Raw genomic sequence first — 18,070 nt, 5'->3', positions numbered from 1 at the left:
CCTTCACTCAGGCGTTCTGCTGCTGCAGGCCTCTGTGTGAGGGTTTCCTGTTTCCCCCATCAGACTGGAGGGAGGGCTTGTCTCCCCCATCAGACCCGGACTCCCGAGGGCAGGGGTCATCTCCTCCCCCTCGGGCCTGGTGTGCGGTGTTGCCGTGGCGTGTCTGGCGTGGATGCAGCTCCGAGTATGGAGGGAGGCTCCCGCAGGGACAGCACTGCAGGGAGGGGTCAGCACCAGGCTGGTGTTCTTGCGGGGGGGGCACCCCTGGGAAAATGCGCCCATGCGCCAGCCTGGCTCCAGGGATGGGGAGGCCCCCTCGGCGCCACATGGGCCCTGCACGGTGGCTGCGCCCATCAAGGTTGGGGGGGTTGGGAGGCCTCTGGGGAGCTTCCGCAGCCCCCCGGGCTTCCTCTCTTTCCTGAGCGAAAGGAACCGGGAAGAAGCTGCGGCAGGAAGCAGAGGTCGGACTTGACGAAGAGCTTCCTGGAGGCGGGGGAGCTTGGATGCAGGCAGGGCACCTGAGGGAGGCGGCGGAGGCTTCTCCAGGCAACCACAGAGGCAGGAGACACCTCTCATTGCTCTGGGGGTTCCCGAAACCCCAGCGGCTTAGTGGGACTAGCCGCGCGCGGAACACCGGGCTTGTGTGTACTTGCTGCTCAGAACCCGCATCAAAAGCAGCGCCCGTCCCCGCTTTCCAGTTTGGACACGAGGCCCCTGAGGACAGGCTCCGTACCTCCTCGGAATAACCTCAACCAGACAAGCCCCGAGGGGGCCGTGGCCCTGGACACAGTCAGGGCGCCCAGGCTCCCGTCCCACTCTGCCCCACATCGGCCGTGTGACCAGGCACTAAGGCTCTTGGGGTCTGTAGCTTCCCGTTCTGATCTCTTCCCGTTGCAACAGGTCATGACTGAGTCATAACTTTGAGCCTCAGTCGCCCCATCTGGAAAATGGGCACAGTAAACAAAAGCAAGCTGTCTTTGTAAAGTGTCACGTGATGTCCCGGCACGAAGCAGTGTGGGGGTACCATTCAGGGTAAGGATCTTAGAAACGAGTTTATCTCTGGCCCCTCTCCAGGACCAGAGCCCTGGTATGAGTCCGAGTCTGTCATGGGACAAGGAGCTGTCTGCCAGAAAACGGATGTGGTTAAGGCTGGGCCGCAATTAAACCAGTCTGCACTGGGTCAACACACCTGGCGCCCTTGGCCGGGGACAGTGTATTTCCCAGGTGGACACCCCGGGAAAAGAGCTGTCTTCCATCAGGACTGTGCAGACGCTCGCTGTTAGACCGTGTGGTGGTGTCTGCAGCGGGCCAGGCTCTAGAAGGGGCCCGCCTGCCGGGAATGGGGCTCTCCTGACCCTCTGCCCACCCCCCAGCTCCCGGTGCCCCTGGCCGTGCTGTTTCTGCTGTCCAAAGAGCGGTTGCTGGCCTGCTGCCCCCAGAGGAGACCCCTGCTCCTGTCTGCCGACGAGCTGGCGCTGGAGACGCAGCCTCCCGAGAAGGAAGATGCCTCCTCCCTGTCCTCAAAGTTTCAGCCACACCCAGGTGGGGGCTCTAACGAACTTTCCCGCCCACAGCCCCACACCAAGGCTGCCCTGGTGTCCCTTCCCCCGGAGGATGAATGTAGATCCCATCCTGGGTAATGGTGGCTGGAAACAAGCCACGGCACTGCTGGCCTGGCGAGAAGGGACTGGAGCGACGCTGCCAAAGCGTGTGGGTTCGGGTTACCATTCAACAGCCCCAGCCTCCCCTCTGCCTAGACCGGCCTGCGTGACCTGGGCTGAGTTACTGGATCGCTCAGAGGCTTGCTTCCACCAGGACTGAGAGGGCCGTCCCTAATAGGTGGTTGGAAGTTAGTAGAAGGTGGGAGGCAGTACGTGGTCCCCATTCTGCCAGGTTCTCTACCTGCCAGCGGCTTCCCCGGGCCTGCAGGGAGGGAAGGAGCAGGAGCTGAAACTCACCCTCGTCCTGTGTGTCCTCCAGGCCACGAGGACCTGTTCAGCTGCTGCCGGAGGAAGAATTTCAAAGGAGCCCCTTACTCCTTCTTCGCCATCCACATCACAGCGGCCCTGGTCCTGTTCATGACCGACGGGATGACGGTGAGCCTGCCCTCCTCCCTGGAGTCTCCCGCTGGGGGTAGCAAGAGAAAGAGCCAAGCATCATGGTTTCCTAAAGGCCTCACCTCTAGTACAGTGGATTCAAACATTTATGCTAAATGGGGGAGACTGTCTGCGGAATTGTTCACAGCCCCTTTGTACTATCTCCTCTGTCCTATCCCATTGTCTTTATTTTCCTTAACTCTGTGGCTAGGGGCTTCTCTGGTTTGTTCCCAAGGGTGGGCTACCCACATTTTTTTAAAGGGGCAGAGCCCAGGGGCGCTTAGGTGTCTCAGTCAGTGAAACGTCTGCCTTCGGCTCAGGTCATGATCCTGGGGTCCTGGGATCAAGCCCTGCATCGGGCTCCCTGCTCAGCAGGGAGTCTCCTTCTCCCTCTGGCCCGCTCCCTTCCCCCACCCCACCGCTTGTGCACATATACTCTCTCAAATAAACAAAAAAATCTTAAAAAAAAATAATAACAAAGGGACAGAGCCCTATTTCTCCAGGTAGAGGTCACGCCATGTAAACCCGAGGGCACTCTGCTTCCTGGAACACATTCCAAACCCCAGCTTCTCAAGCTCTGTGGTAAACAAGCTACAGGCAGGACTGGGCCCAGCTCCATGATCCACAGGGACCTCTGCTACTCTAGTTAGTGTCTGTCCTCAGAAGTCTCATAGGATTTGGTCGGAGTCCTTTTGAATGGCTGACTGAATTAACTGACTGCCGTATCAGGGTCTCTCCAAAGAGAAGGCCCCAGGAGACAGATGGCCCAGGGGAAATACACATGCTGGCACTGGTTGACTTCCAACTCTCAGTGTGACCTTGGGCAGCTCACTTCTCTCTGCCCCTTCATCTGTCCAATGAGACACTCACACCCCTTTTGTTCAGCCAAGGAAGGTACCCTTCCTTCCCGTGGCATCCTCATAGATAAGACATGTGGTGGAAGTCTGCTCCGGCGGAGGGACCGGGAGAAGTGCCCCCATGCCCAGACCTCCCGGGACCCCCTGTGGAGACCCAGAGACGCCCCCTCCCCTCACCCTGCCACTGCCTCCCTTGGCCTGCCCCTCAGGACAGGTGCAGTCTGTAAGCTGTGGCATGGCCTGGGTCCTGTCCTCAGCTCAGGCCTGCATGTGTCTAGCGATCCTGGCTCCAAGCCCCCCTTTCACTGAGGCTCTAGGAGCAGGACCAGTCCTTCCTCAGCCCTCAGCACACCTGCCCCCAACCTGGGTTTCCTTTTCTGAGGGTCCGGCAGCCCTGCAGGTGTGCTCAGCAGGGCCTGTCTCTCCACAGGGCGAGTATTCAGCCTTTGTGTACAGCTATGCAGTGGAGAAGCCACTCTCTGTGGGGCACAAGGTGGCTGGTTACCTCCCCAGCCTCTTCTGGGGCTTCATCACCCTGGGTCGGCTCATCTCCATTCCCATCTCTTCCAAACTGAAGCCAGTCACCATGGTTTTCATCAATGTGGTAAGTGGCCTCCTATCACTTCCTGGAAGCACAGGAAGGCTATTTACTCCTGGCCTTCCAGCTGCCCCAGGACATTTGCTCAGGACTGGACTCTGCCAGCAGAGCAGGAATGTAGTAGATGGAGGAAAGCAGAAGTGAGAGACGCTGGTGAGGAAGGGATGGAAATCCAGAAGGTGGAGCCCCTCTGTGTGACCTTGGAAAAACCTCTTTCCCTCTCTGATTCTCTGATTTTTGTACCCATAAAAGAAAGGGGCTGTAAGAGGTGGTTACTGCTGTGAATGGAGCAGATCCCACGGCACAACCTGCCAAGGGTACAAGGGAAGCAGGTGCAGGCCTTCGTCCTCCTGTGTCCTCTTGGCACCCACCTGGTCAGAGCCCCATGGCCACCCGAATCACCATCTCTGGGCTGGAGCCTCGGAATCTGTATTTTGAAACTCTTCCAGATGACTCTTCGTAGCCAGACTAGAAGGTAGGATGGCATTTAGGGAACTGGCCTGCCTCGAAGGCAGGGTGTCCGGGCCCAAGCAGTCAGACCTTGGACCTGATGTGTGTCCATGTCAGCATCTATGATGAAGGGTCTAGATTACAGATTCCTGTAAGGTCATCTAGCCCAGCCTCCCTTCCAGGGCTCCAGTCACGTCTGTAACATCCCCTCCAGGGGTCCACACTGCAGGTCCACACCTGCAGTGACCGGGAACTCATCCTTTCCAGGTAGCCAAATCCACTGTCAAAAAGTACTTCCCTGCATTGAGTTTCCAGTGGAAAGGGGGTCGGGAAATAATGCTGGGACTACAGAGACCAGAGACCATGAGCTGCAAGAAAGGCCTTTATAATGGGCCTTGTGCTGGTCAATGACCTCTAAGAAAGAAATTTCTGTTCACTGTAGATGGGAGGTAGTGTGGGCAGAAGCCAAACTTAAGAGGGAGAGGGAGACAGGAAGTGGAGGTGTGACTGTGGCAAATATTTCTGAGCTGGAGAGAGTTCTGCTCGACAGGAGCCTGTGTGTAGGCAGAGGAGAAAGGGAGGAAGCCTGGGAGGAGGGGTCTGGGCAGATGCCATTGTTAGAGAGGAAGGCCCTGGGGTGGGAATGGGGACGGACTGCAGTGGAGAAGGGGGCGTGATGCTCAGGGAGGAGGAGGCCGAGGTGGTGCTCCAGGGAAGGAGCAGGTCCTGGGGTGGAAAAGAGTCGGGATGCATGTGCTCCAGGTGGCCAGCCTCTGCGAGACCCAAGGTCAGCTGCTTAGACAGAGGACAGTGGGGTGGGACTCTGAGTCTGGGGGCAGAAGAGCATCTGAAGCCCCCATATGACTTAGCCATTGATGATAAGAAACACACCCGGTCTACTGTGTTTTTTTAAAAGGAAACTCAGATTCCTGGGCCCAGCCCAGGCTTTATGAACCGCAGTGTCCAGGGGAGGGAACCTAGCGATCTATACATTTAACCAACACCCCAGGGGTTCGTGTCATCAAGCAAGCGTGGGAAAACACCATCCTAGAGCAAATGACTCCCAAATACGTTACCGGTGCTTTTGCAAAAGACAGATTCCCGGGCCCCTCCCCCAGAGGTTCTGACTGGGGAGAGGAGCCATGGCATCTGGATTGTTTTCAGGGCCTTTCAGCTGCCTTTGGTGGGCACCCCATCAGGGTTACCATTCAACAGCCCTGAGTGAGTTTCCTGGTGCCGCACTTGCCCAGTGACTGTCCTATAGTCACTGCGACTTCTTCCGAGCGGACCTCTCATGTTTAAATTCATGGTCACTCTGCTGCCTGTTCTCCTGGGTCTCCACGACCACTTCCCGGTGAATGAACAGCCATAGGGGAAGTTTGGCTAGGGAAGAAGATGGGTGGGGAGGGTGGGGATGAGGGTGGCCGGCAGGTGGGAAGCAGGCTGAGTGGGAGGAGGGCTGCCTGGTGGAGCTGTTAGCTGGCCCTGGGCGTGCTCAAGCTTTTGTCACCCAGGCTAAAAGAAGAGAGTTTTTCAAACTCCCCCAAGTCTAGGGATTTTCAGGGTGACTCTTCATGGCTTTCCTGTAAATTTCCTGCAATTTCAAATCTGATTTGAAAATGGGGTGGCCAGGCAGCAGCGGGGGACCAGGAACAGCATCTTCAAAGCCCTGGTTCTCCCCCAGGCACGTAAGTTGGGAACTGACTTTCAAGAAGGGGCCAGTGTCACGGTGACACGGAGTGGTCCGGGCAGAGGCCACTGCCGGTTGAAAGGGCCAAGGGTGGAGTTAAGTGGGTAACTGGGAGGGAATATGGTGGGCAGGGTCGGGACAGGGAGCAGGGAGGACAGGCTGGGGCAGCAGACATGGGCTAGATCCTGCAAAAGGCCTTGTAAGCCAGGTTTGGGGTTTTATCAAAGTGGGAGTAAGGCCTTCAGTAGGCGTGAAGCAGGGAATGGACATGATCTGCTTTGTATTTCAAAAACACACTCCCCTGTCCCAGGTGAGAGTCGATCAAGGAGGGAGATGGTGAGGAGCCCGTCTTGCAGGGCAGGCACAAGAGGCTGCAGCCGGATGAAGGTGGTCAGGATGGGTTTGGAGAGGTCCAAGAGTCTACCTTTTATTTGGGTGGAGTTGTAGGACTTGCCCTGGCCTGAATGGAGGAGGGGAGGGAATAAGGAATGGAGGGCTACCTTAGATACAGGGCTTGTCCGCTGGGCGGACATCACTGATGTTGGGGGGCTGGGGGAAGAGTCGGTTTGGGGGAGGAAAGGCCAAGTTCCATCCGGACAGTCATGTCAGGCAGCCGGTCACCCATCAAAGGGGTGGTATTTCGTGCCAGGCTGGAGCTCTGGACACAGGTCGTGGCTGGAGGGATGAGTTTAAGAGGCTGGGCGTAGAGATATTTGAAACCATGGCGCTGGACCAGCAGGAAATGCAGACAAAGAAGAGCCAGGGGTGTCTGGGGGCTGCGCCAACGTTTAAAGATTGAGCAGAGGAGGAAGAAAGAGCAGTGAGGCTGTGGGGCCATTTTCAGTGCCAAAGAAATACATTATATTTGGAACCTTAACTATGTCTACTGCTTTCGCATTTTTACTGCATGAGAGAAGTCTTTCGCTTCGCTTCTCCCTTGTGAAGAGAGTGTGTCTCCATCAGCCGCCATTTGCCGTGAACCCCCTCGGGGACAGGCTGACAAGGCCTCTGAGCCACAGTCTGAGACTGAGAGATGCTGCACAGAGACTGGGGGGCTGGTAAAGAAGGGTGAAGGGTAGGGCGCCCATGGGTGGCAGTTGCTGGCTTCGTTCCTCCAGCTGGAGCACGTCCCTGGGATTTGTCTTCTAGCTCTCTGCTCTAGAATTTTATCTTGTTTTTTTTTTTTTCTAGAAACAGAGGTGCCCACCCAGGAGATTTGTACCTGAAAGCCCTAGTTATCTGTGGAAGATCCTTATGTCTGGAGACATTAAGGGACGCTCAAAGCACACAAATACTAGGACTGAGCGTTGTCTGAAGAGTCAGTTTAAGAACCCCTGTGCTGCTGTCATTTCTCCAGCACTCTCCAGGGGAGCTTTGGTAACCCATTCTGCAGACTAGGGGCCTAGTATCAGAGAGATCACGGACTTCAAAGCCCCAGACTTGGTACTTACACCTGGGTCTTCTGCCTCCAGACCCAAGCTGCCTGTTTCTTCTCAGTGGAATTTTGCATAGAAAGTATTCAGTGTTGGGACGCCTGGGTGGCTCGGTGGGTTAAGCCGCTGCCTTAGGCTCAGGTCATGATCCCAGGGTCCTGGGATCCAGTCCCACATCGGCTCCTTGCTCAGCAGGGAGCGTGCTTCTCTCGCTGCCTCTGCCTGCCTCTCTGCCTGCTTGTGTGTACTCTCTCTCTGACAAATAAATAAATAAAATCTTTAAAAGAAAGAAAGAAAGAAAGAAACATTTCTAAGGAATTTAGAAAAAGCGTGACTTAACAAAACAATGCCCATGTGACAGAGACCCTTTCTGAACTAGAAAGATCTCTGGTCCCTGAGTCCACATCCCAGGGGCCTCTAACCGCAAGCAGGAATCTGGTCACAGGAGTCTGAGCTGAAGCCCTGGGTGGGGGGAGACAAACTGCCGCGGCCACCGACCCTCTTCCTAGGAGGTCCTCCTGGGTCCCCAGAGGGTGGGTGCCCCCACCACCCACCCCTACTACCACCCCCAGCCCTGCCAGCTTCTCCTGTTACCCCTGGGCTTCCTCTGCGAGCTCAGGGCTTTGGGGGCAAGAGAAGCAGCTCGTCTTCGTGAGGAGTGGAGGGCAGAGAGCTGATGGCTTGGCTGGAATTCCCCGTGCTCACAGATAAGACCTTGGGGACAGGCAGTACTGCCGCGCCAAGCGCTTCCTGAGGGTGATGGCAGGCCGTCTGCCTAGCGTCTGGACGGCTCCCGCGCCGCCCCCTCCCCCAGCCGCCGCCCTCCGTTCCCAGGGCTTCCTCCGCGGAGCCCAGCCCGGGGAAGGTGCAGTTCCCACAGAGTCCACAGGGAGGCGTCCTGGTCACACAGCGCCGCCCTGGGGTCAGGGTGGCCCTTTCCAAGTCAGGAGGCAGAGGCCCCGCTCTTCCCAATGGCTAACAGCCTCCGTCCTTACCGTCGAAGGTCGGCGTGGTGATGACGTTCCTGGTGCTTCTCGTGTTCTCCTACAACGTCGCCTTCCTGTTCGTGGGGACAGCCAGCCTGGGCCTGTTCCTCAGCAGCACGTTCCCCAGCATGCTGGCCTACACGGAGGACATTCTGCAGTACAAAGGTGGGTGGGCAGGGGTGCAGAGCCCCGAGCGTTCCTCCCTGGCTGGGTGCCACGTCCTCCCCGCCCGCCCCCTTTCCATGGTATATTCCGGCTCCTTCGCTGCTCTGCCCCCTCCCCGAAATGCAGGCTCCCCACTAACCTCCCGAGTGGGCTGGGAACCGCTTCACAGGTGGGCCTGCGCTGACCCACGTGGCTTCCCCCATACAGCCTTAACCTGGGTCCCCTGACTTCAGACCCCTGAGAAGCAGTAAGCTTCTCTTTCCTATTTTCTCTTTCCCGTGGTAATGCCTACCGACCAGCAGCTGACAATTGGTATAACATGGCTGTGCTGGAAATTCTGAGTCCCAAGACCAGGACAGTGATGGCATTGGAAAGGGGTTGATCGCTTCTCAGTGACAGCACCTCCTGGCTTCACTGTGCTTCTGGGTGTTTTTGGAAGCGTAGAGGAGTGGAATGGCAGCTCTGCACTTGACTTGGGGTTGTGACCATGGGGTTCTTTGATGTCAGAAACCTCAAATTCTCTCCACTAATCTCCCTCCTCTTTCTATAGCCTCCCAGCTGCATATAGCAAAAGATCTTTTCTTAAAATGAGTTAATTAAAAATAATTATGTTTTGAACACTTGACGTTACCCGTAGAAGCCACTAGAGTACCCTAGGGTGTCGGAAAACCAACATCAAAGAGGAGTGATTTCTTTAGGGGAGGAGTGGTGGGGTTGGGGGTGGACAGAGTCATAGAGCTAAGACCAACTCAGCTACCCACAGTAACAAGAGATGGGAGGACAGGGTCCTTGAAATTTAAGGCTGATCTCCAAACCCCAAGTGAGTAAATGAAGCAGAAAAATTATGTGGGTATCCCATGTCACACGGAAGATCCCAGCGTTCTAAGTGGTCAGCTAGTGTTAGAGTCTAGGAGCTCCTGGCTGGGTCTGTCCGTACAACATGGGACTCCTGACCCTGGAGTCGTGAGTTCAAGCCCCACCTTTCTTGGGCGCAGAGCCTACTTAAAAAGAAATTAATGAATGAACTAAGCCAAACGGAATAACAGTAATAATAACACTAATTGGTATTGGTTGATTCTGCCTGCAAATGATCTCTCAAATCCATTTTCTCTTCTCTCTCCATCCCTGCCTTAGTTCAGGCCTTTCCCAGCAGGTGCCTGTTTGGAATCCTTCACGGTGCCCAGCTTTTCCCACTTTCTGATGGCCTGCATCCCTGCCTTGGCAGGTCTTGGCCTGTCCCCCTCGTGTTTGCCTCCCTCAGTGGTTCTCAATGCTGCCCCCACATTACAATCACCTGGAGCACTTGTAACAAACCCCAAGGCCTGGGCTTTGTTTCCACAACGTTCAATGGAACGGATCCAGAGCCACTGGGGGCTCTGAAGTGCAGCCGGGCTAGGACCACTTGGGAGGCTGTCCCCCGCACTGCTGCGGAGGGGTCCCTGTGAAACAGAGCCGGTCGCGGCCTTCCTGACTTCCTGGGGGGCTCTTTTCCTTTATCACGCCTCCTCCCGTCCCGCTGCCACTCAGGGCCTGCATGCTAGCCATGGTGAACAACCTGCTGTTCTCTGCCCGGAGTGCCCACTCTGCCCTGGCCCTGCCTCTCCACCCCTTCCGGAAGCTTCTCTGAGCTCCCCCTGGAAAGCAGTACCCCTCCCCTTTGTACCTGCCTCAGCTTCTGTATCTGTGTCCTCTCCTCGACGACGTGCTCCCTGCGGGCCCTGGAACGTCAGTCCTGCCTGCACACTTTCGGGCTTTGTGACCTCGTATGATTCCCTTTTCTTCCCCTTTCTGAGCCTCAGTTTTCTCATCTACAAAATGGGGCGCACATACTTACATGGCGGATTGTTTGTGCATTTGAGGAAATGTAGAACACTTGACTTAGCAGCTTAACTGCCACTCAGTCTACATGTTAACTCTAGTCCCCCGAGTCCTCTCGGTGTTCAGCTCGGCACCTGACGCACAGAAACTATTGGAGGGTTTTCGAGTGAATGAGTAGAACAGACGTGGATGCTACTGGAATTCAGAGAAGGGAGTGACCGGTGTAGAATCCACACACAGCTTCACGGAGTTGATGGGATGGGAGCTGGCCCCGGATCTGGAAAGGCAGGAGAAAGGAAAGGCATTCCAGGGAAAGGTGGGGGGCCGTGAACAGGGTGACAGCAAAGGCAGATCTGAGAGAGACAAATACAAGCCAGTCTGCAAGAAGACCTTGACGCCCATAGTCGACAATGATGATCTCTGTTTTATTCAAAAAACACTAAGCGTCTACTGTATGTTGGCCTCTGAACTAAAATTCGAGGCATAGTCCTGTCTCCTGGGCTTGTAGACAGACAGTGGGGGACCTGGGAGAAGGGCGGAGGGGCCGGGGGAAGCAGAGGAAGAGCGGCTTAATGCGGGTTTGGGGCCGGGGGGGGGGAGAGTGCTGGAGGAGGTCTAACGGAGGAAGCTAGAAGATGAACAGCACTTTGGCAGATGCAGAGGAGGAGGGGGAGGCCGTGTGCCTCATGCCAGAAGCTGCCTTCCAGCAGGAGTGGGCAGCGGGAGGAAGCCGGGTGGTTCTCCCGGTGGGAGGGAGAGGAGGAGAGATCGTGAGCAGGGGTGAGAGGTGGCTGAGCTCTCTGCAGGGATTATAAAGGGCCCGCAAACCCCCATGAAAGTCTGGGAACTTGATCCTGAAGGCAGCATTGAAGGGGTGAGGCTGACAGCTGGCGAGGCCTCGAGGGTTCGCTGTGCACCCGCACGAGGCTAAGCACGTCCCTGTACTGCATAGGACCTCCCACAGGGCAACCCTGTGGAGGTGTTTGTGCCCATTTTACAGAAGGAAACTGAGGCCTAGAGAAGGGAGAGAATGGGCCTAAGGTCACAAGGCTAGTAGCTGACACCGCTGGGCCTGGGGCCTGAGCTGGACTGGGAAGCTTGGACTTGGAGGGTCTGTGCCATGTTGCAGGAGGGAGCAGGGGTGGGGTCATCAGTGCGGTGCCGGGGCAGGGAGGGCATCCCCGTCTGCCCAGGGCAGGTCAAGAAAGCTTTCTGGAAAGGCAGGTGGCAGTCAGATTGGGACGGACCCTTCCTAATGCCAGGCTGAGCAACTTGGAATCCGTCCTGAAGATAAACCTGAGGACTTCAAGGTTCTAGAAACGTGAAAACGTCGTGACAGCAGGACCCAAGCACTCCCGCAGCCAAGTTAAGGGCCAGAGTGTGAGAAATCTGAGAAATTCAAGATAGTCTTCTCAGGCCGTCGCACCATTTTCCAGAGTCTTCCCAGAAATAACTGGGTTATACCAGCTGACTTCTGTCTCCTTAATTTGCATTTACTGACCCAAACCCTTCTCTTCGGGTTAGGCTGTGCGACCACGGTGCTGGTGACGGGAGCCGGAATCGGCGAGATGGTCCTCCAGATGCTGGTTGGCTCGGTATGTGGGGAAGCTCCAAGGGAAGGGGCCAGCATTTGGGGGGCCCCCCTCTGAGCGGGCAGGAGGCTACAGCCAGCAGCTGTCCCTTCCCTGAGGGTCCCGCCCAGCAGGCAGGGCCCCCTCTGTGACCTGTTTCTGCCTCCGAGCCAGCTTGGAAAGCCGAGCTTCCGAATGTGGGCCTTGGAGATGGGAAGGCATGGATGGTACAGTCCAACGCAAACACAAGGCCTGTCTGGGAGCACGGCCAGCGGGGCCCCGTGGGAACGTTCGTTAGCTCCCAGAGCCTGGGACGGGATTGATGGAGTCGGGAGTTCGTTTCCCTCCCCTTCTCATCCCACTGTCCCCACCCCACCTCTCCTAGCCTTTGGCCACCCTCCACGGGGCCCAGCTGTCCTGCCCAAGTCCCGCCCCGGTCAAGGGCCAGCCCTCCCACTGCTCTTCAGATAGACCCATGTCTCATCTGCTCTCCAGGGGGACAAAAATCTGCGATTTATGAAAGTCTATAAGGCATATATATTGATATAATTGTCATTGTCCTTCTTCCAAAGGGGGTTACTGAGAGTCAGGTAAATTAGCAACTTGCCCTCGGTCAGTCCTACTTCTAATAAGTAACAGGACGCTCGAGCCTAGGTCTCTTGGTCTCCCACATGCCCTAGTCACAGCCCTCCTTCTCCCTTCTGGTACCCTGCCCGGAGGGGGAAGGGCTGCGTCGAAATGACGTGATGTCTGGGGTTTGCTTCAGTGTAATCTAGGGAAGAAGTGGGGCGGGGAGGGGGGAGTCCAGAGGAAGTTGCTGCTAATTGTTCAAGTCAGGTGATGGGTCCCTGGGAGCTCCCTGAGCTCCTTTGGCCTCCGCTTTACATTTTCCGTGATAAAGGGACACCCATAAAATCCTCTGCAAAGTCTGGCTAGGCCTTGTGCATGGAGAAACCCTATGCTCAGACTTCTAAGGAAGAGATGGCGGTTTCCAGAAGATCCCAGACAAGAGCCAGCAGGGGTGGCAGGGGTCATGGGATCCAGCCCCTGCCTCAGAGCAGGATTTCTGCGTCCTCCAGAAACATAACCTTGAAGCGAGGCCAAGGCGGCCCTTCGGCCCATGCTCCTGCCCATCGGGGTGGTGCCGGGGCTGCACTGAGAAGCCTGCGGGGGGTCAGGGAAAGCTGCTTCCTGCAGTCCCCCCTTCATGCGATGGTATGACGGTCTGTGTCTGTTCTCCCCTCTGGCAGATATTCCAAGCTCAGGGCAGCCATAGTTTCCTGGTCTGCGGCGTGATCTTTGGTTGCCTGGCTTTCACCTTCTATATCTTGCTCCTGTTTTTCCACAGGATGCATCCTGAACTCTCATCAGGTAAGGAAAGAATCTGTGTCTACACAAGAGGAGGAAAACCGGGGGGAGGGGGGAGCCGTGAGAGATGCCCTAGATCTTAGCTTGCCACGAATGCTATTCTGTTCCAAGTCAAATGCAAGGAAATGTTTATTTTTCTACAGCTTCCTTTCCCCCTCTTCCTGCTTTGCCATGCGATTGTGTGCGCTGGATGCTTAGGGCAGGAGGGAATGGGATAGGCTGACTCATGCCTTCTCCAGGAGGAGAGGGGCATGGATTGTGAACTTGGCTTCCTGCGTCCCACCAAGCCGTGGGACCACGGGCCAAGAATCTCTTTCCAGCCCGTGCGGGGCCCTGAAAGGCAGAGTTTGCCTCCTCGGCTGGAACGCGGCCCAGAAGCCTAATTGGCCATCTCTTTGCAGTTTAGGATTTTGACTTTTGTCCAGATTTCTTTTCCAAAAAGAGGTCCTTCAGGCCAAGCAGCAAAGGAAAGCTCCTTCAGGGCAGAGACGTCTCCTAAGAATAGTTTCGGTTCCTGGAGACCCCAGGCAGGGGAGTCCCAAAGCTATTTTCATACCCCCGAGCCTCCCTGCCTCCCGGCCTTTCTGCCCAGAGATCTCAAGGCCCCAGCAAGCGGATCAGCTCTGCACGGAGCCAGTTCTTAAGAGAACATGCCCAGGCAGAGCCCTCATCCTCTCCCTAAAAGCAAAAAAAAAAAAAGTGGAACAGGTATCTGCAGTCCTCTCTCTCTCACAGGCGGCCACTCAGTTTAAAGGCCCAGAAGACCAATGGGAGGCCCCCACTCAGCACTGGCTGTGGCCATGCTCCCCAGGTGGCAGGTACCAAGCCTAGCGCTGAGCAGGAGCCTTCATTCAGGTTCGAGAAATGTTTGCGGAATTTGCAATGAGCAATACCTATTGGGTTCCCTAGTCATGGGAGACAAAAAGTAACCTCTATTCCCCAAGCCCACACTAGTCTCAACAAACTGCCTCCACCAATGGTTACTGGTTCTGGTTTGCCGGAACTAGTAACTCTGCCTTTGGACTTGGCTCCCTGCCGAGCCGTGGAAGGGGTAGAGAAACAAAAGCCTGGGAAAGCTTTCAGAAGTAATCGTTGCTGCCACACTACCTGTTTTTTTCTCTCGTAGTTCCTACCCAGGACAAAGCCCTAGGGATGGAAAGCTCAGAGTGCTACCAGAGGTAAAGCTGGGTGAAGGGGCCCGGCGGAGACCGCCAGGCCCTTGGGCGCCAGCACAGACCGAAGTGTTCCAGACAGCGGGGGGAGGCCGTGGGGGCCATCTCCCCATGCCTTGGCTCGGATCTTCTCCACTAATCCTTGGTTGGGTAGAAGAGATTAAATTGACTTCTGGTACCTGGATCCTCCTGGGGCAAATCATTAGAAGTTTATGGGATGGATATTCAAGTTCCCTTCCTCTTCCCTGGTTTGGACCTTTGGTCAGAGCTGTCCAGGACACCTAGATGGGAAGGAGGAAGACAGCCACACGCTTCACTCCGTTGGTCTCCTCTTGCATGGACCATGCCCCACCTGGGTTTGAAGATCTTTTAGTTGAAGTTTGGAAGAATAAGTTGAAATTGTAAAGTTCAAAGATCATGGCTAGATGTAAATATATTTTAAATTGGTCGAAAACAAACCCCAAGCTCTTCCCTGGCATGCTCAAAGGGTGTATGTGCTTTTTTCGTTTTGAGAGTCCCAAGTCCCTCAGATTCTGGTCGCTGCTACCAGTAGTTCATTTAACATCTAAAACATCATAAGGAAAAGTTAGATCTTGCTATCTTTGGGACACTAATTCAGTGGTATGCTGGGCTAGCTCAGACTTGCCTTGTTAAAATTTCATTTCGAGAGCTGGTTGTTACACACAGCCATTACTCAAAATGAAATTACAGAAACTTACAACTAATTACATTAAAAACAAAGGTCATAACCACTCAAAACTCATCACTTCCTTGAGGGTTTTTTTTTTATCTGTCTTGCATCTGTATATCGGAAAGGTGTGCTTCTGAGCATCTCTTTCCGACAGCACTTTCAGGGATCACGTGTTTGGTGGCTGGAGATCGGCCACGTGGGAATATTCATCCCACAGAAACTGGCAAAGGCTATGATCCTGGCTCTTCTTCTGCGCCCCACCCCGCCCCCCGCCCAGCGAGCCCACTGTTAAACATCCACCAGCATACCACTGCTAACAATCAATGCTAACTGCCCCGAAGTTTCTGGGAGAATGGGATGAAGATTCTGTTTTTCTGGACTGCACTTCTAGAAGGTGGAAAAACAGCACCAGAACTTCTCCAAAATACCTAATTTTAACTTTCCATCGCTTCTAGAGGAAAAAAGCTCTTTTATACCGTGTCAGCTTGTTTCTTTTAACAAAAAGCCGGGACTGCGGAGCCATTCAAACGGTGCAGCACACCCAAGGAGGCCTCCTGCCCTGAGCGAGTCCCCTAGTAACGCAGAGGGAGTCCCCAGCCCGCCACTGGGAAAGGGCTGAGAGCACCGAGGCGGCCGTGGGTAGTGAGATGGCTGTCACAGCAAGTGTACATTCGTTTACCTGCAGTTTCTCTTTGTCGGTACAGACGTACGGGTATGAACAGGGAGAGCGCATCGAGGTTCTCAGGGGCGGGTGTAAGCAGTGCGCCCCACACGGACAGGTGTCTCCCAGATCTGTAGCATCTGTCCTGTGAGCCAGCCCCACTGGCACCCTGTGTGCTGGTGGGACGCCCGGGGGAGCCAGCGGGTGGGGGCGTCCGCCTCCCCCTCCAGCTGCGTACGTGACCCTGGGCACACAGATCACGGACGCTCTTCCGGCCTGGCTTTTTTTTTCTTTCTTTTTTTAAAAAATCTAAGTGACATTTCTAAAAGCACGTACCCTACCTCAAAGGACTTCTGTAAGAAAGTGACTTTGTTTGAAGCAACGATTATATGGCTGACAGAGAAACTGCTTCGTCAACGTTAGCAATTTTTATCCTTACAACCTCCTCATTAGCAGCTTCAGAATTGTTCCTAGGTTTGGCACATATTTATTGTAAGTCAGATCCAAATTCGTTTTGAAAGTTGAGGGTCTAGGGGTATTGTTTTAAGCAGATCTCTAAATACTTTGATGGCTGCCAGACTTAAATACGCACTCAAACTGGAGGGATCACTGACCTGGACACAAAAGAAAGCAGTTGTATTTTTCTTGTGGTTTTTCAAAAACAACAACAAAATCCTTCGTTTTGATACAGGTTTAGAAGAATCACTGGCTTTATCTAAGGTGTCATGATTAATTTAAGGATATAGAAAACAAGATTGAAACAAATCTAAGTGTACCTTTCCTGAAATAAAATATTTTAAATTTAATAAGTGTGGTATCCATTATGGACAATGGATTCTTTTATATGGAGCCCAGAAACAAATGGCCAAATATTTCACGAAGGGTGGCCTCCCTCAAACCATAGGTTCACATGGCTAATATTTTAGAAGAAGCAAAACTCTCAGGAGTGAGAATCACTGTTGCCTTCTATATATAATCAGAATAAGGGAAAGCAGATATGTTTTTATACCACACTTCAAAATCAGTTTCAGAGCAAGGAGGGCTTTTTACGTGGTCCTCCTTCTTTTAAGAGTTGACATTTCTGAGCGCGGGAGATCATCCTGTTCCCAGCTATCCCTCTGCTACTCGGAGGCGGGAATCTAATCCACCCAAGTGCTGGCGTCACTAAAGGAAGACAGAGTGGCCTAGAAGTCTTTCAGAGGATTCCTTTATTCGTTTTTGAAAGACTGATGGAGAACCTGCTGTGTTCAAGGCCCTGATTAGGTGCAGATATAAAGCAGAGCCTGAGCAAGGGGTTCCTGCCTCCCGGAGGCTACACTGCAGCGGGAGGCAGGTGGACAGCAAGAACATGCCTCGGGATAGTGGAGTGCCACAGAGGAAGATAAAGCAGGGGGAAGGGAGTGGGAAGAGGGACTGTCAGATGCTCTGAAAAGCCTTCCTAAGGAGGTGTTGTTTGAGCAGTGATCTCAGCACCGGGGAGAGAGCCTGTCGCCCGGACACAGGGCCGGGGACAGGGCGAGCGCAGGGGTGTTGGCCAGCTTGGGTGTGTTGTCCCCTGAGGAGCAGCAGGCAGGTCAGCGGGGCTTAAGTGCAGTGGGGAAGGTGGGGACAGAGGCAGGAAATGGGTAGGAGTGGCAGCTAGGGGCCGGATCCCACAAGCCGCGGCAGGAGTCCGGATTCTGTGGTTTCTATGTGAGCTCATTGGGAGTTGAAGCAGGCAGGGCACATAGTCTCATTTACACATTTTTTTAAAAAAGACTTTATGTATTTGTTGGGGGCGGGGAGGGGTAGAGAAGCGGACTCCCTGATGAGCAGGACTTGATCCCAGGACCCTGGGATCTTGACCTGAGCCCAAGGCAGACACTTAATCAACTGAGCCACCCAGGTGCCCTTCACTTACACTTTTTTTTTTTTTTTTGAAGATTTTATTATTTGACGGAGAGAGACACAGTGAGAGGGGGAACACAAGCAGGGGCAGTGGGAAAGGAAGAGGCAGGCTTCTCACCAAGCAAGGAGCCCGACACAGTCTTGATCCCAGAACCCCCCCCCCCCCCGGGATCATGACCTGAGCCGAAGGTAGATGCCTAACGACTGAGCCTCCTGAGCGCCCCCCTCATTTACACTTTTGAAAAGTAATGCTCTGGTTGTTGTGTGGGGAAAACTGTGTCACTGGCATGAGACCAGGCCACCAGCAAGGACACAACTGCCTAGACCATGTAAGACAGGATGATGGCTAGGACAGTGTTGGTAGCATCAGAGGTAGTGAATATGACTGGGTTCAAGCTGATTTTCAAAGTCAGGATTTGCTGATGGATGGGGTGTGGGTGTGAGGAAGGCGGGAATCCAGGATGATGCCAAGGCATGTGACTTGAGTTACTGGCCCTATGACGAGGCCACTGACCACTGAAGAGGAAGGGGGCAGCACTCAAGAGTTCGGTTTCAGACATGTTCATTTTTTGATGCTACCTTGGGTATCAGGAAGGCTGGGGAATTTCAAAGCTAAGAGCTTAAAAG

The 18,070-nt window shown here is 54.5% G+C and overlaps 1 protein-coding gene across 2 annotated transcripts in view; it reads left to right on the top strand.

Moving 5' to 3' along the window:
- The window catches only part of MFSD4A (major facilitator superfamily domain containing 4A), a gene marked incomplete at its 5' end in the record, with an annotated part of 28,256 nt that extends 13,602 nt beyond the window's left edge, over nt 1-14,654 (top strand). Inside the window, 7 exons of one of the 2 annotated variants that reach the window (XM_080824760.1) lie at nt 1,374-1,542; nt 1,981-2,096; nt 3,384-3,557; nt 8,128-8,275; nt 11,618-11,688; nt 12,915-13,035; nt 14,159-14,654. In XM_080824760.1, coding sequence (XP_080680886.1) covers nt 1,374-1,542; nt 1,981-2,096; nt 3,384-3,557; nt 8,128-8,275; nt 11,618-11,688; nt 12,915-13,035; nt 14,159-14,214 — 855 coding nt within the window. In that variant the 3' untranslated portion in view covers nt 14,215-14,654. Of the gene's footprint in view, nt 1-1,373; nt 1,543-1,980; nt 2,097-3,383; nt 3,558-6,882; nt 7,406-8,127; nt 8,276-11,617; nt 11,689-12,914; nt 13,036-14,158 lie in introns of those variants that run through there. The other variant, XM_080824761.1, reaches the window with a different exon arrangement.
- Between the last annotated feature and the right edge of the window lie 3,416 nt (nt 14,655-18,070).

This window comes from Martes martes, assembly GCF_963455335.1.
Source record: "Martes martes genome assembly, chromosome: 15".
NCBI classification, from domain to species: domain Eukaryota; kingdom Metazoa; phylum Chordata; class Mammalia; order Carnivora; family Mustelidae; genus Martes; species Martes martes.
This window is presented reverse-complemented; position numbering and strand designations above follow the sequence as displayed.